We start from the raw sequence: 20,548 nt of genomic DNA, 5'->3' as shown, positions 1-20,548 counted from the left end.
AAAACTGAAAAACAAAACTACAATGGCACAATTTCCAGTGTTCTGGAGTAACGCTGGTATTCAGCAAGGTGAATTTGTTCAAATACCCAAAGTAACTCTGGAGCAACAGTCGACTTCCAAACAGATACACTGGCAGAACAGTATCTGGTCATTATATCACTGTGCTTTCCCAAGTCAGTCTTCCAGTAGAGACAATGCTAGCATCTTACAGGCAAGAAGAGACTACCAGGGACAACTCTAGAGCTTTACCTGTAGAGCAGCTAGGAGAATTTGGTGCTATATAAGTTAAATTTGCTGTTAATATTCCTGAGCTAGTGTTGGGTTTGCATGTATGCATAAGAATGGTCAAGCTGGCAACCAGCAGCCAAAAAAGCAGGCACAAACTGATCGATTACTGATGTTGCTAGAAGTCCCAACATCTCACCACAATTTTTCCAGATAACTATTTCTGAAACAAACTGGTTTGAAAACCCTCAATGCTGCTTTTCACTGCAGCTGCTACTGTTAATACTTCAGTGAGAAGTACAGGCAGAAGTTCATACTGGAAGGACTGTAAATTCAGCCTCCTTCCCTTTTGATTGAATTCTACAGAGCAGTTCCAGGTGTGTAACCCAAGCAATACCTTTTGTCCTTACAATATCTGTTATGAGAGCTTAGATTTTTTATAATATCTCCTTATAATCCATAGCTCCCCATGTAACATATAAAATGGTGTGAAGAACCCAACTCCCCCCAAACCCACAAAACCAAAAAGCAACAATAGGATCTTAAAAGTTCAGGACATAAATTGAATAGAAAGATGCTAACCCTTTTTCAGCTGTATCTTTCTGCAATGAGCAGCCCACAACCTGCAAAAAACACAAAACACAAGAAGGTTGACAGGAACTCCTCCTGCAATGGGCTGGGAAAGGTAGCTGTGTCTTCCACCCCACTTGACTCAAAATGGGAAAGTTTCTGGCGACAGGAACATCTGCACAAGTCACAAGTGGTTGCAGCAGATCCTCCCTGTCGCAGTCGCTTGGAGCTGACAAGATCAAGGCTTGGCAGGCTGCTCCCTCCCCCTCCCCACACCATTCCTCTAGTCTCAGGACTGTACAGATGAGCAGCCACCACCCAGCTCAGGCCAGAGAGATGCTTCAATTCAGATAGCCTTGAAGGAAAACCGGTAAAGAGGAGGCTGCTGGAGCTGCTTCTAGCAGGCAGAAGCAGCAGCAAAAGGACATGGAATCGCAGATAGGGAAGGATGTGTTTAAATAGGGGGATGAAGGTCTGTAAGATGCTTCCTTCACAGGACTTGGCCCCAGCACCACCCTGGTTGTCTCCTGCAGATCACAGCCAAGGATTATCCTTCATCTGCTGAGAAATAAGTATATGACTGCAGGAGATCACGTCTGTGGCACAGCCACACACAACACTTCTGGTTGGACACACTTTTCCCCAGTTTGTTCTCACTGGTCAATACAGTGCTAAGCCTTTTCCCTTCTACTTCAAACTCTATATGCCTTTCTCTTACATCTTTACAGTTTTCCTGCAGTGCCCTCTTTCTCTGTTAGCTCAGCCATGCTTTCTCCCTTTGCAAGAAGGGGTGGTTTTGTTGTGTAGTGGTGGTTTTTGTTGGGTTCCCCTTCCCCCAAGAATAACATGCTTTCGGTTATCATAACATAAGTCACTACACTTTAAAGTTCTTGCAAGGTACAATTACCCCTTTCATTTTGTATGCATTTCAGATTGCAAGGTCTTTGGGCAGGAAATGTCTACTATTCCAAGAATAGCCCTGTCAGACACAACCGAGCAAAAAAGACCTGACTGGACCTTAGGCACCAAAAGGGAAACCAGGCTTAAGTAAGGAGAAATCAATGGGTTTAGGTTTTCTTCAATTCTAGGCATTTTAGTTAGCACTTGAATTTCAGTGAACAAACATAATCAATGTTTATACTTCTTGGGCTTTCTTACTATGTCCTATAGCAACTCTCCCATACTCTCATGGGAGAATCCTCATTCCCTGGCCACATAATACACAGCTAGCTGCACCTAGAAACCTCATTTTCTATGCACATTTACTTCACAGTCCAAAATACTCATCAACACATGTGCTCAAAAATCCCCAGCACAGAACATTTAGAAAGCTATTCTGCCTTTCAGTGAATGCAACACTCTGAAAAAGTATCTCCTGCTGTAAGTACCTGTAAATAGGATGTTATAGCTGCTACTTCTTCCATAAAAACAAGATATCAATTTCTACTTGGGCCCCCCCCACACACACACACCAGCTTTAGGTAAACAAGATTCTCCATGCAATTGCCTTTTCAAAGCTCTACTGTTAGACTTAACGCTAAGTGCTTGACAGCCAACTTTCTTAAAAGCCTTGGAAGGTACTCATACAAGTTAGAAACCCACAGAGGCAGACTTGTCCAAATAACTGAGGTTGAGGGGAAGGAACAAACCCAAAGACTATCAGCATTACAGAGCACTGCAATAAATAGATGATATTCCTACTAAGAGTGACTCACTTGAGAAAAAAAGGCTACTAACATACTTATGAGTTACGAGTTGATGACTCTTGCTAAGATGACAGTTCCCATATAATTGAAAGAAGTGGTGCAATTTTGACTTGAATTACTCTAATGCACATCAAACTACTTTTCCTTTTTGTCTGTCTGGTATTTGGATTATGTAGCTTATACTGTATTTTTAACAGTTCTTTCATAGAAGCTTGTCTGTCAGCCAAAGCTAAAAAGGACCTCCTAGCATACCAAACTCTTAAAAGCTTTCTGTGGCTAGACTTCTTAAAACACCATTTAATTAGAAATCAGTATGTATTTTTTTCCTTTGGTAAACACTATCTTAATACTTCAAACATTAAATGCCACTAGCTGACTAATGGCCACCTGAGACTTTTTGGTTTCCATGGAAAACTATAGGCTGTATGGACAAGATCAGGTGAATATATAACAAAGATTGCCACCATCAAAGCATTAACCCTAACATCTCATAATGGACAGAAAATCAAATACAACTGTCACAATGGCAAAGGCATCCTTTTTCACCCATTCATTGGGCGACATGGTCTAGGGTGAAGCATTGCTGCCCATGGCAGGGAGGTTGGAACTAGATGATATTAAGGTCCTTTCCAACCCTGACTATTCTATGATTCTATCAGTTTAGCCACTCTTATAAGAGAGTGGTGTCACAGGAAGAAGAAAACCTAGTAAGGAAGAAGCTGCAGACGTACAGTGTAAGCATGAACTGTGGGGAATGACAGAAGACAGCATGAAGCAAGCTGCCAACACTGACCAATTCCATAGGAGGTTTGATGAGCACAAATAGTACATCCATTGACTAGTAACTTTCAAAAACTGCCAGGAAGCACTGCAAGTTCGCACAGCTAGTGCACAAGCTGAAGCCTGAATGAGTACCATACTAAAAGTGGACTAATTTATCAATCTGCCCTGTAATCTGCTATCTCAGCCAGAAAAAAAAAAAAAGCAAGATCTGGTCCCATGCACCAAGAAGCAAAGGAAAGGGAAAGACAGAATGGACAAAGCTCTCATGACTTGAAGCATCGTAAAAAACAAGGCAGCAAATTGGAAACTCAGTGGCAGATCTCCAAGCAAGCAGGTGGATATGTACATCTGGTTCCTGACATCTGCAGGATAGCCAGCTTAGAAAACAAGTGTTTCCAGAAGCGTTATGACAGAAGCTGTCAAAAATATTGCTCCTCTCTGCTAACAACCAGTGTTTTTAGGAGGCACAGCTATAAGCTAATCAGGCAGTAGGAATGCAAAGAAAGAAGTAACAATAGCATTTCTTTCTCTGTACAGGGGTGCCCTGCTATCAGAAACAGCACTGAAAACTCAAAATACATGCCAATGATGTCAATGTATCTTAGTTAATTCTGTGCAGCATTTGATTTTCTGGCAGCACTTAAAGACTTGTTTTCAGCCTCCCAAATCATCTTATCCAAAGTCTCCTCGCCACTCTAAGACTCAGCTTTCCAACCAGGTGGCACATAAAGTATCTGTGCCAATGCCTCAACTGCATGTGCTGCCCGATAACAGTGACACTTTAAGTATCTACTAAAGGCACCCTGAACTCTAAGGCAGAGAGCCATGTAACATACTGAAACTTATGTAGTGAACAGCGGCTGAGCAGAAGGTGGAGGAAAACCAGAAAATGGGAAAAAAGAAATCCTTTCAAATAAATTTTACCAAGTAAACTAAGAATAGGGGATGAGGGAAGGGAGGAAAACAAAAACAATCGAGAAGCAGCATTACATGGCCTTACAATCAAAACCAGATCCTTACTAATCCAGAGGAAGGATTGCTGATTTATTAAAGCAAATATAACTCAGCTTCCAGCAATGGAAAAAAACCCATACACATAAGAGAATGACCAATACTCTTTCTTGATTCAGATTTTTCTATTGGCATCTATGTGAAATACTTGCTCCTCCAGTAAAGCAGAGTTTTTACAAACTGCCAGGTCCGACATGTAGGACATGCTCTGACACTTACTGGCTCTCCAGAAAACAAGTGTTTTCTCTCATTAATTGGCCTCATTGTGGCTATCTAACAAAATGGACACTGGAAGGAGGAAAAGAATATCTTTTACTATCCGAGAGGGCTGTAGCCTTGCCAGCTAGCTGCTCAGTATGCCTATATGGGCACCAAGATCACATGGGAAGAAATCTCATAAGAAAATTTGCTATCAAATCAGTTACAAGAAGCCATTAAAAGCAGCTTTCTTACTCTAGGAGTAAGTAAAGTCAACTAAAAGAAACTTAAGAAACAGAGAAAGACTTCCAGATGGTTTTCCCAATTGCTAGTTGTGTGCCACCTTTAGAGTGCTCAGATTACAGTAGTATGTAGATGGGCTAAATGATTTTCCTTTGTAAAAGACTACTGCACATAGAAGAATGGAGACAGCTGGATTGCCACATAGTCTGGAAAATCAACAGATTTATCTCCTTCCTTCAATGAGATTTAAAAGAATTAAAAGTCACTTCAAAAACTAAACCGCTAGCATGAAAGTTTTTACATTGTTAATTAATAACAAAACAACATCAAGAAATCCCATGTAATGGTATCTGCTTTTACTTATTTGGGGAAAAACCCTAAACAACATACCCCCTAAAAGTCTCAAAACTCCTTCAAAACAATGTCAACATGGCAACCATACAATCCATTTCAGCTTCAAAATACATTTGAGCCTTTTAGTTGCTCTTCTCAAATAGATGTAGTGGCACCATTTTGATAGCAAGCTGTCTCAATCTGAAAGAAAACTAATTCCCAGAGTCGCAGTATGGCTAATATAACTCCAAGTTTAAACAGCCAAGCCCACCAAATGCCCATAAACTTGAAAACTGTGCCAAGAGCATTAAATCAATAGCTTTTGCTGTGAATAGGATCTCTTCCAGATGCTCACTGAATCTTTTCCTAACTTGCATCAGTTGCCTCTCTGCTACAAAGCAGAAACATGCTACTCCACGTCAACAGTATCTGAGCCAGTAGCAGGGATTTCCCTAAGCCTGGAAATAATAAATATACTTAGTCAAGCTAAGAGATAAGAACTGGGAGAAGAACTGGAACAACAAACTCGAGGGAAATAAGGGAAGTTAAAAGGAGAAATAGGAAACTTTATGGGAAAAAAAGTGTACTTATTGCTCGCAGAAAGAAATGGTCTCACTAGGTTTCAGTCAGCTTTTTATCTCCTATGTTTTCATCCCCAGGAATAAAACTACTCAATGCAGAGTTGCATTTTTCAAACCTCAGGATTCTCAAAGAAAAAAAAACGGCTTTCACTGACAGACAGCAGCCACTGAGTTCCCAATTTCAACAGAAATTGTTTCAGATGGTCTTTGTGGCTCAAGCAAAAGGCTTGGCTTTGTTCTTCATTGCAGCTTCACTTCGAATAACTTGTTAACCTGGTCCTCTAAAGTTCTGGTTACAAAACTGAGGTGCTACAAAGGAATAGTATCTCTTAAAAGAAAAAGGCAATCCTCTAGTTTGCTAGAACGCTTTTGCTTACTGACCATCTGAATCATAATCAAGACGCTTCACCATAAAAACCCCATAAGCTTTAATTTAGGAAATACCATATAATCATTACTGAATCCCATTATAACACTTCTAAAACTCATGATTTATTGCTGCAAACAAAATTACGCCACAATACCCTGAATGTTATAACAAGCTGTGTAGAGAATTTCTAATTTAACTTAGTTTGACTACTTGCAGCAATACACCTAGAAGAATCTGGCTGTAAAAGAGGTTAAAAAGAAGGGAGAGGGTAAGAGAAGTGGAAGGTTACACTTCCCAATGCAGTAAGCCTTTCGTCTGAAACCAAAACATCACTCTGCTCTAATGCTGCAAATTTTGCTTTTGGAAGAAAAAGGTGAAGAATTGCATGACTTTTTCCTCCAAAATACTTTCTGTTCTGATCCCCTGTATCTCAAATTTATTGTTATGCTAAGGTTATTTAGTAACAGATTTACCTGTGTTTCCTTTTCTTCTTTCTGGGAGGAGTATCAACATCTTCAGCAGGGACTGGAGCAATAATACTAGATTCCTTTACTCTAAACTCATACACCTAACAAGAGATACCATAATACATCCACGATAAATCTCTCACTGGTAGAAAGTTGCTCATTTTCCAAGTTAGTATGATTTCCTCCAACCAACAACTGACAGATTATATCCAGTCATAGTCTCTTTTCAATACATTTAAAGTTGATTGTCATTTAACAACAGATAGTCTAATTTAAGACTCCTGTAAATTTTATTTTAAAACAGTTTTAAAACTAACTTTTATCTACTTGTGGCAAGAATTCTGGATCATAGCATTCTTGGGAAAACCAAGAAAATTCATTAATTTTCTCTTTTAGTAATCAAAACTAGTATTTCTTCAGTTTTAAAAGTAAAGTGCTACCATCCTTAGTAAGTAGCTTCCTTTCTTACCTGCCTGCACGTTTTCGTCCCAATCAATCTGGCAATTGCACAGAAGTTGTCATAGTAGGTGCCAATAAGAACTCGAAACATTGAGGCTTCTGCACCACTCCATTCCACGTTCTCTGGAGGCTCAATATTTGGCTTCATCTTTATTGGTGTTTGACACCTAGAATTTGCTTCTGTAATACATAATTGAGCGTATGGGTCAATGGAAGACTATGTTCCAAAAATTTTATATAGCCTTTAAAAATGTCTAATAATGAATTGTCCTTAAATATATCCCAGGTTTCTATTGGTTTTTTTCTAATTTAAGTGCCACAACAATACAGCACTTTCCACATGCCCCTTCAAGAAGTTAAAAATTAGGTAACAGTAGCTACTGAAATTACATTGTCTCAATTTCTATATAAAGGTGAGATTATCCGGAAATTTTCTTAGTCTTCTCTTTGATTAAGCTCATGTTATTACTGTCTTTTGAGTCAGATCCATACGTTCCAAATACATGGTTTCTAGGATCACTTGGCTCAACTTGTTTTTAATTCTTTTGAGCACTGCAGCAAACTGGATAAAGAAGCCTTGACTAGCCTTACCAGAGGAACTAGATGTTTCATCTTTCTTTTCTTCTTCTTCTTTATCATTGTTTTCTCCTCCAGTTTCAGTTCCAGCTTCTCTATCACTATCTGTGTCTTTAGATTCCAACACATTTATTGTCGGTGTACTAGGTCTGCTGGTGTTGTTTGGAAGTCTTCCCCTCCGGCGGCCACCAGGGCGCTTCGGTGGTGTCTTTATGCGCTCAGCAGTCAAGGCAGCTGCAAACTCCTTTGCACCTTCCTAAACACAAAACATTACCATTCTCAGTAAAAGAATTACCATAGAATCACAGAATGGTTTGGGTTGGAAAAGACCTTAAGATCATCCAGTTCCAGCCACCTGCCATGGGCAGGGACACCTCACACTAGACCATGTCACCCAAGGCTCTGTCCAACCTGGCCTTGAACACTGCCAGGGATGGAGCATTCACCACTTCTTTGGGCAACCCGTTCCAGCACCTCACCACCTTAACAGTAAAGAACTTCTTATATCTAACTTCAACTACCCTGTTTCAGTTTGAACCCATCACCCCTTGTCCTATTGCTACAGTCCCTGGTGAAGAGTCCCTCTCCAGCACCCTTGTAGGCCCCTTCAGATATTGGAAAGCTGCTGAGGCCTAAAACCTCATAGCAAAAACTGTTTTCACCTATGTCAGGGACTGGGGGAGATCACATTCTACTTGCATACTATATAACTTTGCATTATTCTACAAATTAATCACATACACACAAATTCCAGTTAAATGTACTCTAACCATTACCATAAATACTTCTGATGCTATAATGAAAACAACCCCAACCCTACATTTACAAAACATTTATGTCAGTATTTGAGTTCCACTTTCATTTTGACTGCCAAGTGAAAAACAACTCAATAGTAAATTTCTGTTTTTCTACATGACAAAAAATAAGAGAATTTGCCACACAAATACTCTTCAAAATACAAGAACTGTTCTTGCACATGGCACTTATACAATATGCATTCTGCATTTTTAAAAATGCAGTCACTGGTAATCTGTTTTCTAGTGGAAAAGGGTCTGACAATGCATAGCCAATTTCCAGATTGGAAAATTAGATGGTTTCTCATACTAAAAAAATTAGGAGAAGTATGAGAGAAATTTGAAACTATATTATTAGGGATTTCACTTTATTAACTTCTATCCCTGTTGTTTCTTAAGAGCACAAACACTGGATAGAATCTGCCTTCAGCAAACTAAAACACCTTTATCATTTTGAGTTGTAATTTTACTTACAAGAGAGCTATAAGTCTGCAAGACCCAGTTCTTTGACTAAATTGGACACAAGAGCAGCAACACATTATTAGGAAGCAAATCTTTCTTCCTTACAATTATCTTAGGCTACATCTAATAGAGCTGACATTATTCCTACTTAGACTTTCATTTGATGATTGCAAGTTACCTCTTTTCTTATGCACAAGCTGAAGATAACATACTTGGCTGCAAGTGGCCCACAAGTATATGCACTATCATAGATTCAGCATGTCCTTACACTGAGTGTAGCTTCCTAGCACTAGCACTTAGTGAATTCTAATATATGAAATTATCTTACCAGATGTTGATAACAGTGCGGTCCACAAGGCTTATTATCTAATGCTGTTTCTGTATTCTTTCGTTTATAAGTATTAGGAGTTGCATGGAATGCTGTTGAATCAAAACATCACATTTGTAAGTTTTATTATGAAAATACATTCAATACCTAATCCCAAACAATATCAAAATACAAGGTTTGCCAAGACTTTACTAAAAATAGAATAAAAATTATAAGAAATGGAAAAAACCCTATAAAATAAACCCCATCTGGTGACATTTGACTTACCACTTACATACAGAGACAGCACATGGTTAAATTTTGCATATGCCTATTTACATCAGTGAACACAATCATCCCATTTGTTTCACATATCAAGGAAAAATTGCTAAGTCTCCCTTCCCAGCAAGCAGAACAGACTTTACTTCCATTACCATGTTAAACAGAATTATTCAGGGCTTCCCCTATTAATGCATGATCCTTTTTCAACCAGTAAGATTCAGGTGTGCAATTTCTATCATCTTGTCAAAAAATCCAACCCCACACACTTTGGAAAGGCAATGGACCTGCTTTTCATTTCTGCTAGAGAGAAGGGCACATACGCATTTTACTCTATTAGTGTATCAGCATTCCAAATAAGCTGACAGGTGGTAAGGTCAGTTCTCATACCCCAGCTGCAGGGTAAGTTAGCATTGCAAAGCACTGTGGATCAGAACAGCCACAGTTATGCCTGCAACTTGCAGAGAAGTGTCTGCTCATGTATCTGAGGGACTAAATAGCTCTGTATCAGTTGCAGAACAGTGACTTGGAATAGAGCAGAACTGGGCATGAGCACCTTTATAACAGGATGAGAGAGTTCCCTACCCATTCCCTTTGCCAGAGCTCATCTCTACCAGCTCTCTTCCCATGCAACCTCTGTCTCCCAGCAGAATGTTTTCAGAGAGGCTGACTTTCCCAGTTCTGCTGGAAGTCTTGATAACTCTTCTGTATCTCCTACTTAACTGAAGCCTGGAAAACCTGCAGCTAGATTCTCACAAGAATTCATATCCATGGCCCCACATTTTACCAGGAGCTTTTCAAAATACCATCGTTAATTTTCTGCAATTCTCTTTTAAACAAGAATTCTCCCATGCTCGAGCCATGCATTTTTTTCTTTTAATACATATATTAAATTTATGTATAAAAATATTCATATGTGTGTGTAAATAAATACTCCCCCCCACCCAGTGTGTTAAACAGTGTCATACACAACTGCAAGGAACAAAAATGCAGACCGTACTCAAGTTAATAAGAGAGACTACTCAGTGCAAGCTGCCTGTTTCCTAATGCTCCATGAGGACCTACAAAAGACACCCATCTGAAAACACGATTTCCCAACACTGTAAAAGCACTTCTGCTACAGTTTCACCACAGTTGCAGATAGGCAGCTGTAACCCACAGTTCTTCAACACTCAGTGAAGAAAAAGTGCTAATGTTTAATCTGAAAGAATGTTACCCTGTTACCCATATTAATCCATAAGAGCTGTTCCAGACCAATATCACAGACATCCTTCCCCTTCAATAAGCCACCACCATAGGCTTTCCTACTCATCTCTGTCTGGATTGTACACAAGGCCTTCTCTCTAAGCCCACTATGCTTTCAAGACTGAACTTTTCAAATGCAGTTCCTTCCCTTTTAAAGAATGTGGGCAGAGCTCACGTGTTTTCACAGGCAAAGTTTATAAAGCAAATCTCATTGCAGCGATCTGGCTTGCACATAGCTCCACAAGCACTTATTGGCACCAGTGGGAAGGGTGACCAAGAGTGACAAATACTTCGTAAGAGAGCTTCTCTAATGAAACCACTCCATCTTGGAACCATCACTTCACGCTTCCCTCCCATAAGGAAAGGTGTACTGGAAATCAAATCATAAATTCTATAAGTAATGCCTGCACTAATGACAGCACATGGGAACCTCAGGGAAGCAATGTATTCTTCGAAAGCTTCCTTAAAAATGTATACACAGTATAAAAGTTTCACTAATCAATATTGCATCACTTTCTCCAGAGAAATACACTACACTTTATGAATCTGGAATCACAAAAAAGTTTCAATTTACCATATATGGACATACAGATATGTAAAGATTATTTGCAAGCAAGTATAGGGGTATAATTTATGCTACTCTTTCCTCCCCCACATTCCAGCTTTTACCTGACATATCGCTCCTTATGCATTTCAATACGCTCATACATTTTGTAGGTAAAATATGCTAAATAACAAAGAAAGCTTGCAACTTAATGCAAAGATATTCCACCTTTTTCCAGCTTGTAAGAAAAAAAATGAGACGATGGGAGCCCCTCCACTCAAACGTGCAGGGAGAAAAAACCCACATGTTTCAACACTGCACCTTTAGACCAGCACAATATACTGTTTCATTCATTCAGGGCTTTACACTCTCTTCAACCACAAGGAAAATCATTTGGCAACAAGGCAAAAGAACAGGAAGAGGTTTGCAAGCCATGACCCACATCAGACCGCTGCAATATGCAGAAATCAAAACTATTCACATGTATTTTGCAGATTCAAAGGTTTCTCTCAGGAGTTCATTTGTGCTAGGTCCTAAAATGAGTGTTTAAAAAAACCCCTGTTTTCCTTTAGACAATGAAGACCAGTTTAGTTTGAAACACAGTGAAACAAATCAATGTTTGACTTTTTAAACCAGCAAGACCTCAAAAATACACTATATCTGACACTTAATATTAAACCATATCTTGTATTCCACTATATCAAAAAAGAACAACATAGTCGAAGTACTGACAACTAAAGTCAGAATCTACCTCTCTGTTGTGAGGTATTTTCTGGGAGGTTTCTCACAACGAAAGGACCCAGAACAAGATTAAAACTCTTTGTATAGCTGCACTACAAGTCTTGCAAATATCAGTAGGTTTTGTTAGTTCGGTGGGTTTTTTTTTTTAACCAAAGACTACTTTGCAGACTTTCCTAAATAACTGAACTCCATATTTCTTCAATGACTTCCTTAAGAAAGTCATTCTAAAACTGCTTCACTAAGCATGTTTTCTGTCTTTGAGATTTATTACCTGTCTCATTCCCAATGGGCTCAAATCTGATATTTTTCATAACGTGAAAGTACACAGGCAAGAGTTTAGCCTGAAATGTACATTTGCTTCACAGTCAAGCTATTTGGGAAATTCTCCCTACCTGATATTTTTCCTTCTTCTAAATTCTTTGTTAGTCCAGACATATAGGCATAATTCCTTGCTGCCAGCAAATGAAGTCGGTACACAAGTTTTTTCAGTAATGTCATCACCTGCACATAAAGGGATTGCCAGGTCGTCAAGGGGACTTGACACATTAAAAGTCTAATGATAACTTTTCTAATATTTAACCCAAATGCTCTAGAACAAAGATTGGAAACTCCATAAAATAAAGCTAGTAACAAAAATGGACTCTAAGAGGGGGCAATTACAGAAATCAAACCCAGACCTAATAGAATTCCTGGGTTGATTTTGGTTTTTTAATTCTCTGCCTTCTCCAGAGAATTGCAGCTTTCAAAGAACAAATCTGATCACTACAGCCCACCACATTCCCAAAGTAATTCATCAAAAAGAGCATCTGCAGAAGCCAGGACATCACCCTTTAGCTCTTGGCAATTGGAAGAAGTAGAACATACAAACAACTGATTAGGGGCTAGTAGAAATGTTATACACTTTTTAAAGAAGCTAAATATTTAAGTTGTTGCAGAGATACCAAAAACTGCTGATGAAGCCTTCCTATCACCAGAGCAGGCTTTTCTTGATGAATTACTTATTCCCAGCAAAGCATCTGATGGATTTGACCAACAGCCTTAAGATTTCACAGCAAGCAAAGAGGTCTTACAATTGGCACTCTCAGTTTTTAACAGAACAATCCCTAGCTCTAGACAGACACACACAGACAGACAGACACATAAAGACAGGAAGCAATCCTTTTCCTTTGTTGTTACAAAAACAAAAAGCAGAAGGAAGCAATGAGTCCAAAGCAGTGACCAGGCATTGTAGTGGTGGGATTTGGGTATGTCTCCAGGGAATGGTGACCGAAGCATCGGTTTTCTACCTTCGGTGTCCAGGCTGGAGGCTACATAGTGACTGTGTAAATCAAGTGCCAAGAGATGTCTTTGCAATGATCAAGTATCACATACATTTTTATCACTGACAATGCAAGTGCTGCATAAGCTGTCATGAAGAGCATTATCATAACCGGTAGTTTCATACTGACACAAAGGTACACCTTGAATGCTTCCACAGCGGAAGTGTTATTCTTCCTTCTTTCTGCTATGACCCTGAAAACCTGAAGAGATAGCTTCAGGTTTAGGCCTTTTTAAGTACAAGGCATGGTTTAAAATGAGGCCTTGGACACACACCACCTTGGAAAGAATACTAACCTAAGGGACTTATCAAAAAATCACCAGCAACAAGAACTTAGGCAGTCTTTAAGCATAAACACTTCGTCTTCAATCTGAAGGTTACGAACACAGAATTGAAAGGATGCTGCTAGTGTAAGAACTGGGGTCCTTCAGTGACATGACTCTGGACTTAGTCATTGGCTGAATCTGGCACTGAAGAACATACCAAAATGAACAACACTATGAACCTGTCCTTCACAACACTAGAATAAAAGAAGTCTCAGAGTTGGGGCCTCGAAACTGTGGACTCAAATCTGTTAATACCAGGCTCCAGAGTAGTTGGCATGAAAATGTGGTCTGTGGATACTTTCAGTTCTACTTCCAACAATCTGCAGAAATGACTATGAAAGGCAAATATATATAAATTATGGGAGTAATCAAATATATGTGTATTTTAGAGGAGCCCGTATCTTCACTTGAAAACTCTTACAAGCTTATAAAATTAATGAGAAAAATGGCCTAAAATCACCACTGCAGCAGTACCTAAAGTCTTCTTGGGTGCTACTAGAAGTTTGTTCTCACTATGTCTGGACAATGCTTTCTTGAGGACTTAAAATCCAAAATCCTTTTAAAGTCATCAAATTAGACTGGCATTCAGTCACCCTGCTAGACTGTTGAGAGTGTCAAGAACATCTGTCAAGCCAGATGAATGGATCTGCCAAGAGGCAGCATACAGCTTCACTTCCCTGTCCTACTGACCAAGGCTATACACAGCACTTCTTTGAATGAATCATCCAGGCAGCTAAGGTACTTCTAAACAAAATCTACAACTTCACAGAACTCACTGTGTTGAACCTGGCTGGACAAGGCAGCAGGTATACCTCCAGAAGCTTATTGTTCTTAAACATTATTCAGAAGTAAGAGCATCTTTCTTTGCATTTCAAGCAAGGCCTGCTTGCAAAGAGAAAGTGAAACTAACAGACCTAACTCCAAAATCCACAAATACTAAAGAAACTAGGAACAGGAAAAGCTTCCCTCCTCCCCACCTGCTGAGAACAATTCCAGTTCCTCCTCAAACTGAAAGGCAACTAAGGGATACCAAAAACCAGCACTGTGGAGAGCCTTCAGTGTGACGTACAAATACAAGCATGTGTGCTAGATGATGAGCTGCTAACAAAACAAAGATTTCCAAACAAACACGCATGCACACTCACAGTGGAACATGCAAATGAACAGTTCAGTCAGAAGAGAAAATTAAGTTGGAAGAGAAGGCATCACAATATTCAATTACAAGTCAAACCACTTCATATTTGACTGTTAGGTTCCCCTTTACATTTGACTCCATTCTCAGAGAAAGAATTGTCTCAAGTAGCACTTAAGAAGCTCTATTATTCTTCACACTTTGCAAACCTTAACATCGTTGCTAACCTTCTCATTAAATCCTTCCCCCAAAAGAATGGGACAACACAAGACTAATTCAATGGAAAGGATATCACAATTTCTAAATTCAACTGTCTGAAACAATTCTTCTTCAAATCACCACGTACAAGTGGCTAGAAAAGAACCCCAGAGAATACAAAACAAAACTGTCCATGCCTATTCATTCTCCCTGCTGGAAAATTAAAGAAGTCTGATGAATAACCAGGTATTTTTATGGAGAAATATAACTTATTCTCCATGCACAAACAGGAAATGGTAGAAAACAATGTCGTTTTCTCGAGGACTATAAGAGAAGGAATGTTACAGGTTGGTCCAAGCTAGGAAGTCTATACAAACTGCTAAGTGCAAAAAGGGCAACAAACTACCCCAAACAGCTGCGTTCAGTTTTTTGAGGTCTAGTTTTCACTGTTAAATTATGTCAACATGAACAAGTTGTTTTCATAAACTTTAGTGGTATTATTACAATTTTTTCCTTCTTTCCTTCCTTCTGTATTGCATCTTATGGTACTTTTAGGTTTCCCAACCTGCAAAAATTAAGAGCTATACAAGTGCCCTATAACTGTACTTACGGTGCAAGAAGCAATCGTATTTAAAACAGCGTCTACAGAAGAGGGTGTGAAAAGAGTGCAGGCTTTGCTCCCTCTGAACAGATTTAGCATTTGGTCCATCTATGTTTGGCGTGCATTCAGGAGGAAGAGCTCCAGGAAGCTGCTGCTCAGTCAGTTCTTTGTATCTTGAAAGAAAGAAAGAAATTGTATTTACTCAGCATAATAAAAAAGAAGTAATTTTTGATTCCAGTACCACTCTGCGTTTTCAGTGGCAAATTAGAAGAAATTTAAGAAGTATGTCCCAGCTAGAAAGGTCAACCTGTCAGTGACATGACAAGTTATTAATTCCACATTCCTTAATACAAATATAAAATTGGCTAGAAAAGAATGCATTTACTTCCTGGACCACCATTTTCTCATATAGACTACTCATTAACTCCAAAAAGATGACTTTTCTCTTTTTTTTAAGAAAAGCTTTTATTTTACCACTTCAAAAAAATAATATAGATTATGAAACACATGCAAGCATCCACTTTTTAATAGTTTGAAAGCAAGGCTAAGAAACACTTCTGTGTTGTTTGACTTGGTGGGAACAGCCAATTCCAGTCAAGTATCACTTGCAAAGTTGCACAATGGCCTCAGAATCTAGCTGCAAGAGGGACCGTTCCTAATCAACAAAGCTGTTAGCCAATTTTTAATGAAGTCCATTAAATATTGGTTAATTTAATTCAAATTATTCAGTATTTAATGAAGTCAGAGAATCTTTTGTTTCATAAAGCAGCACCACAACATATCTTAAGAAATACTTTCTTACTTCTCCTTCAATTCTTCTGCTGTACCCTTGTCTGGAAACATTGAGGAAATGGCTTCAAATATCTTGTCAGAAGGAAATCTCCGAGGTGGGTGGCTTTCTTTCTCTGTCAAAGAAGCAAACAAATTTGGAAACCAGAAAGATTATATTTCTGCTCCTTTGTTACCTCTAGGAGGTGTTCAGAGAAAGGGGAACTTCGCCAAAATCCTAATAAAAAAAAGAAGCAAAAGGTTTTTATTTCTACATGACCCACAAGTTAAACTGCATTAAGTGATCTTTCCTGCTGAAAGAACTCTTTACTAGTAAAATTTGGAGAAACCATTATTTCACCAGCAGATGGAGATGGCAATTCAGAACTCTGCCTACTTTAGCATAATGATATTGCATTTTCTGAGGAGTACCAAAGCATTTACTAGGTGGATACTCAACTCATTTTAGGTGCGCATTTGACGGTCTCAATATGCTGATAAACAAAAATTAGCAAAAGCACCTTTCATAGTATTCTCTGTACAACTCTTCAGCTAAATGACAAAGGAAATGATGAAGAAAATGGTGCTACTTTAGACCTGAACACTATCAAGTAGAAGGTTTGAATAAATTTATTGAGTGATTAAAAAAAGAGCGTTTTTTGGTTTTAATTTGTAAAGTCTGCAGACAGACATACCCATCCTGTTACCTTCCCGATCTTTTTGCTTGTCATCTCTTTCATCAGGATTGTCATCTCCATCATCATCATCTTCATCATCACTATATTGACCAAGTGCATTGACCAGCTCAACAAATATTTCATCATTGATAAATCCACATTCTGAAAGTCAGCAAAATTGGGAGTGAACAGAAGAGCACAAGGTGTATATGAAGTATTTTTAATCCTCCCTACACTTGAATTCAATTATGTATATTGAAAACGCTGTAATTGATGAAAAACGATTTCGTAGGTTTCCCCTCTTTGTTTCAGTGTATGAACTGAGAAGAGTTAAAAATACTCAGTATTTATTTCTTAGACTGACAGCTGGGAAGGGGAGAAGGAAACATGTTGAAATTTCTCTGTTCCCGACTCCCTGTGCTTCAGTAAGCATAAAGAAATATCTTCTTTCTAGCTAGACTGTTTCAGAGACGCTATGCCAGAATCCCAGTTCCAACACGGTTGGGTTAAGCCAGCCTGGAAATACATGAAACAGTCTATGAAGCTATACTTGGACAGCTAGGGAATCCCCAAAGATATTTTTGGTTGGTAGTTCCATTGCATTCACTTCCCCACTACACAGCCCCTGGCAAGTTGATAAAAAAAGAACACAGTTAAATACAAAAAATTCAAGAGAAAACTGAAAGATATAATGCTGCATGTCTGCTTATTAGCTTATATTCTGCTGTGAAATTCAGAGGGCAGCAGAGATAGACAATAAGGCATTTCTGCAGAGAGGAAAATCATAGTTAGTATTGACAGACTGTTGTTACTTCCAAAAAGTAACTGGGAACTACGTGGGAAACGTAGTGCTTTCACCATCCTTTTGAACCTGGGCTGGGGTTGGGTGTCAAACTATAACTTGAAGGAAACTAATAGTTTTATTCCTATGCAGACAATGAAAACAAGCAGGTACTTAATTTGGAGGTTTTAAACAGAACTCTTAATATACATGCACAGGTTAGTACAAATTTCTCTCCCAAAAGTGCAATTACAGAGTAAATTTACAATTCTAACTCCTATATGGGAACGTCTTTGGATTAGATACCCACAGCATTTACATTTAATGACAGTCACACAAGAATAGTAGTTATTAGGAGACTAAAGAAAAAAGTCTTTCTACTTTATATAGTTTTGAAGGACCCATAAGAACAGTAATTGCCATCATTAACATGGGACTCAAAGGCAGTGAAACAAAATCAATTGTAAAGCTAGACTCAATAATAAATCAATAATAGAAGACATTTACTAGTCATGTCACCATTTTGATGTAACCAGTTCTGACACGGATGTCAGCAATCAGTAAATCTGTAAAAATATCCAAACGCAAAACCCCATGAAACTTTTCATGTTCCTCATAAAATATAAAGGCACCAGCTATGCTGAGGACATTAACAAGACAGCTACAGGACTGAGTAGCATTTATTATTGAACCTCAGGCTTAACCTTCACAAGTGGCACACCATATACTCAAAACTGTAGTTCTCTCGGTCACTCCAGCATTAATAGGAATATAATTAATTTTAAGAAACAATACCACATTTAGGGAGGAGGAAAGTGGTGGGCAATGTTTCTGTGATGGAGGAAACAGTAGTCAGAGAAACCTTTACAACTGTTAAGTTCAGGTTTGGATAACTTAGTTCTGAGCGGGCACATAGAGCAAGTGAAAGGTTGCTACTTCACTGAGACTTTAGCAAACTAACAGGCAAATGAAATCACATGTACTCCAGCTCCCACGCAGAAGAGGTAAACAACACCTAGGAATATATACATACATATAGTGTACCAACAGAAAGACACAACTGACTTATAGAAAAGAAGGTTTTGAAAGGAGGTTTTTAAATAGCTGGTAATTTCCCTAAAGGAGAAAAAAAACCCAAAACCCACAAGAGATTATTCTATTATATCACATTTGCAAATATCACTATCAGAGTTTTGCATACTGCTCCTGCCACTTTCTGCTAGGCAGGATACACGCAGAGAAGTTACACTATTATATTCTAAAGCTCTGAGCACAAAATTGAAGACCAAGAACGTCTCCAAGTTGCATCTAGGCATTATGATCACAAATCATAATTTATTTGGGTTGGAAAGGACATTAAAGCTCATCCAGTTCCAACCCCTGCCACTGGACCAGATTGCTCCAAGCCCAGTCTAACTTGGCCTTGAGCACTGCCAGGAACGATGAACCACTGTATGGTTTAGGGAAAAATTTGAAGTGTTTAATTTCCATGTACTGCTACTATAGCACTTCATAGCCTTATAAAAATGCAAAACAATTTATTTAAATAAGGAAGTCTTATATCCAATGTTTATGCAACGTAGGGATTCTAGAGATACTACTGTAATAATGAAGCATCAGGCCTTAACAAGCAGCACCAACAACAATTATTTATGTAGAAAGAAGTGATAAGTATACCTGAGTGTTTGGGCTCACCTCTGTCTCCATGCACTTTCCCATCATAGTTCTTGATCAGTTCTTCAATAAAGGTACCATCCTGGTCAAGCACTTCATCTCCCATATACGGAATGTTATGTAAAACAGTTTCATCCTCTACCTAGTAATAACAGTTATAATCAAACTATTTTAAATTGCATTTTCAATTGAGCATTTCTGTATTGCTATTTTACCAGTTAACTAACTGGCTTCACTGCTTTAGTATATTTACCATTAACTAGATAAATAAAACAAGACCTTCATCTTTTTTCAACAATTTCACATACTAGTGGTGACTAGCTCCAGATACTGACACTAGCACCTAACATGCAGGTGAGCAGGGTGTTTCCATAAAGCTTCTGCTACTGAACCACACTAAACTACTTAGCTTTGGGAAGCCTGCATTTGACAAGTTCATTCTCCCTGCCCTGGTTCTCTTCCACAGTAATGTCCAATGGAAACCTTCCCTTCATTGCTTTGCCAGAGATAAGAAAAATATGATACAAAAAGGCTCTAAATTCAAGTCGTCTAAACAGCAAGCACAAAAACATGCCTCACAATTTAATCTGAACTCCACTGTCATTTTTTTTTGTCTGTATATAGACTAAAAGAATTAATACTCCCATGTTTTATCATTAGAATTTATGGCCCTTGATTCTCAATTGTACCTTCCAATACTGCAGAACCCCCTTCTATTGTTAAGAAAATAAGTGTAAATGCTCCTGCTGATCATGATTCTGCAGTAGTGCAAACTATCCAAACACTGATGAATTGAAAGCACGTAGAAAAATGTGTGGAAGAATTCCATGCGTATGCTGATAAAACAGGTTATTTAAATCACTTTGCTATTATCATAATAACCTGTCAGCAAAGGTGACCATATATAAAATGCTGTGACAAAGATTTGTAATAAGCTAAGTTTTTCAAACAAGTCAAATACCTACATGAGAAATCTAACATCATGGCTTCTACACACAGTGAAGCTAATCAGAAGAAAAGGCTATACCCAGTTGCTATGTAAGAATGACCATTATGTGGGGAGCCTAATTCAGGATTAAGTTCTCTTTATTCCATAAGAATTACTGTTCTACTGCAGGTTGACTGTCTTGCATAAACACGTTCATTTTGCCCAGAAAACATTTCTCATTGCACTAATTG

General features: G+C 38.5%; 1 protein-coding gene across 2 annotated transcripts in view; it reads right to left on the bottom strand.

Annotated features, from left to right (window-relative positions):
* EZH2 (enhancer of zeste 2 polycomb repressive complex 2 subunit) overlaps nucleotides 1-20,548 on the bottom strand; it is a 51,558-nt gene that overhangs the window by 4,566 nt on the left and 26,444 nt on the right. For both annotated transcript variants that reach the window (XM_080611186.1, XM_080611185.1), the window contains 9 exons: nucleotides 19,391-19,511; nucleotides 16,933-17,076; nucleotides 16,272-16,374; nucleotides 15,479-15,642; nucleotides 9,107-9,198; nucleotides 7,538-7,778; nucleotides 6,957-7,126; nucleotides 6,494-6,588; nucleotides 808-848 (listed from right to left, as the gene is read on the bottom strand). In XM_080611186.1, the coding sequence (XP_080467312.1) occupies nucleotides 808-848; nucleotides 6,494-6,588; nucleotides 6,957-7,126; nucleotides 7,538-7,778; nucleotides 9,107-9,198; nucleotides 15,479-15,642; nucleotides 16,272-16,374; nucleotides 16,933-17,076; nucleotides 19,391-19,511 (1,171 nt within the window). The remainder of the gene's footprint in view (nucleotides 1-807; nucleotides 849-6,493; nucleotides 6,589-6,956; nucleotides 7,127-7,537; nucleotides 7,779-9,106; nucleotides 9,199-15,478; nucleotides 15,643-16,271; nucleotides 16,375-16,932; nucleotides 17,077-19,390; nucleotides 19,512-20,548) is intronic.

The sequence above is a fragment of the Psittacula echo genome (assembly GCF_963264785.1).
Source record: "Psittacula echo genome assembly, chromosome: 2".
In the NCBI taxonomy this organism is placed as follows: domain Eukaryota; kingdom Metazoa; phylum Chordata; class Aves; order Psittaciformes; family Psittacidae; genus Psittacula; species Psittacula echo.
Note: the sequence above shows the minus strand (reverse complement) of the source record. Positions and strands in the feature narration are given on the sequence as shown.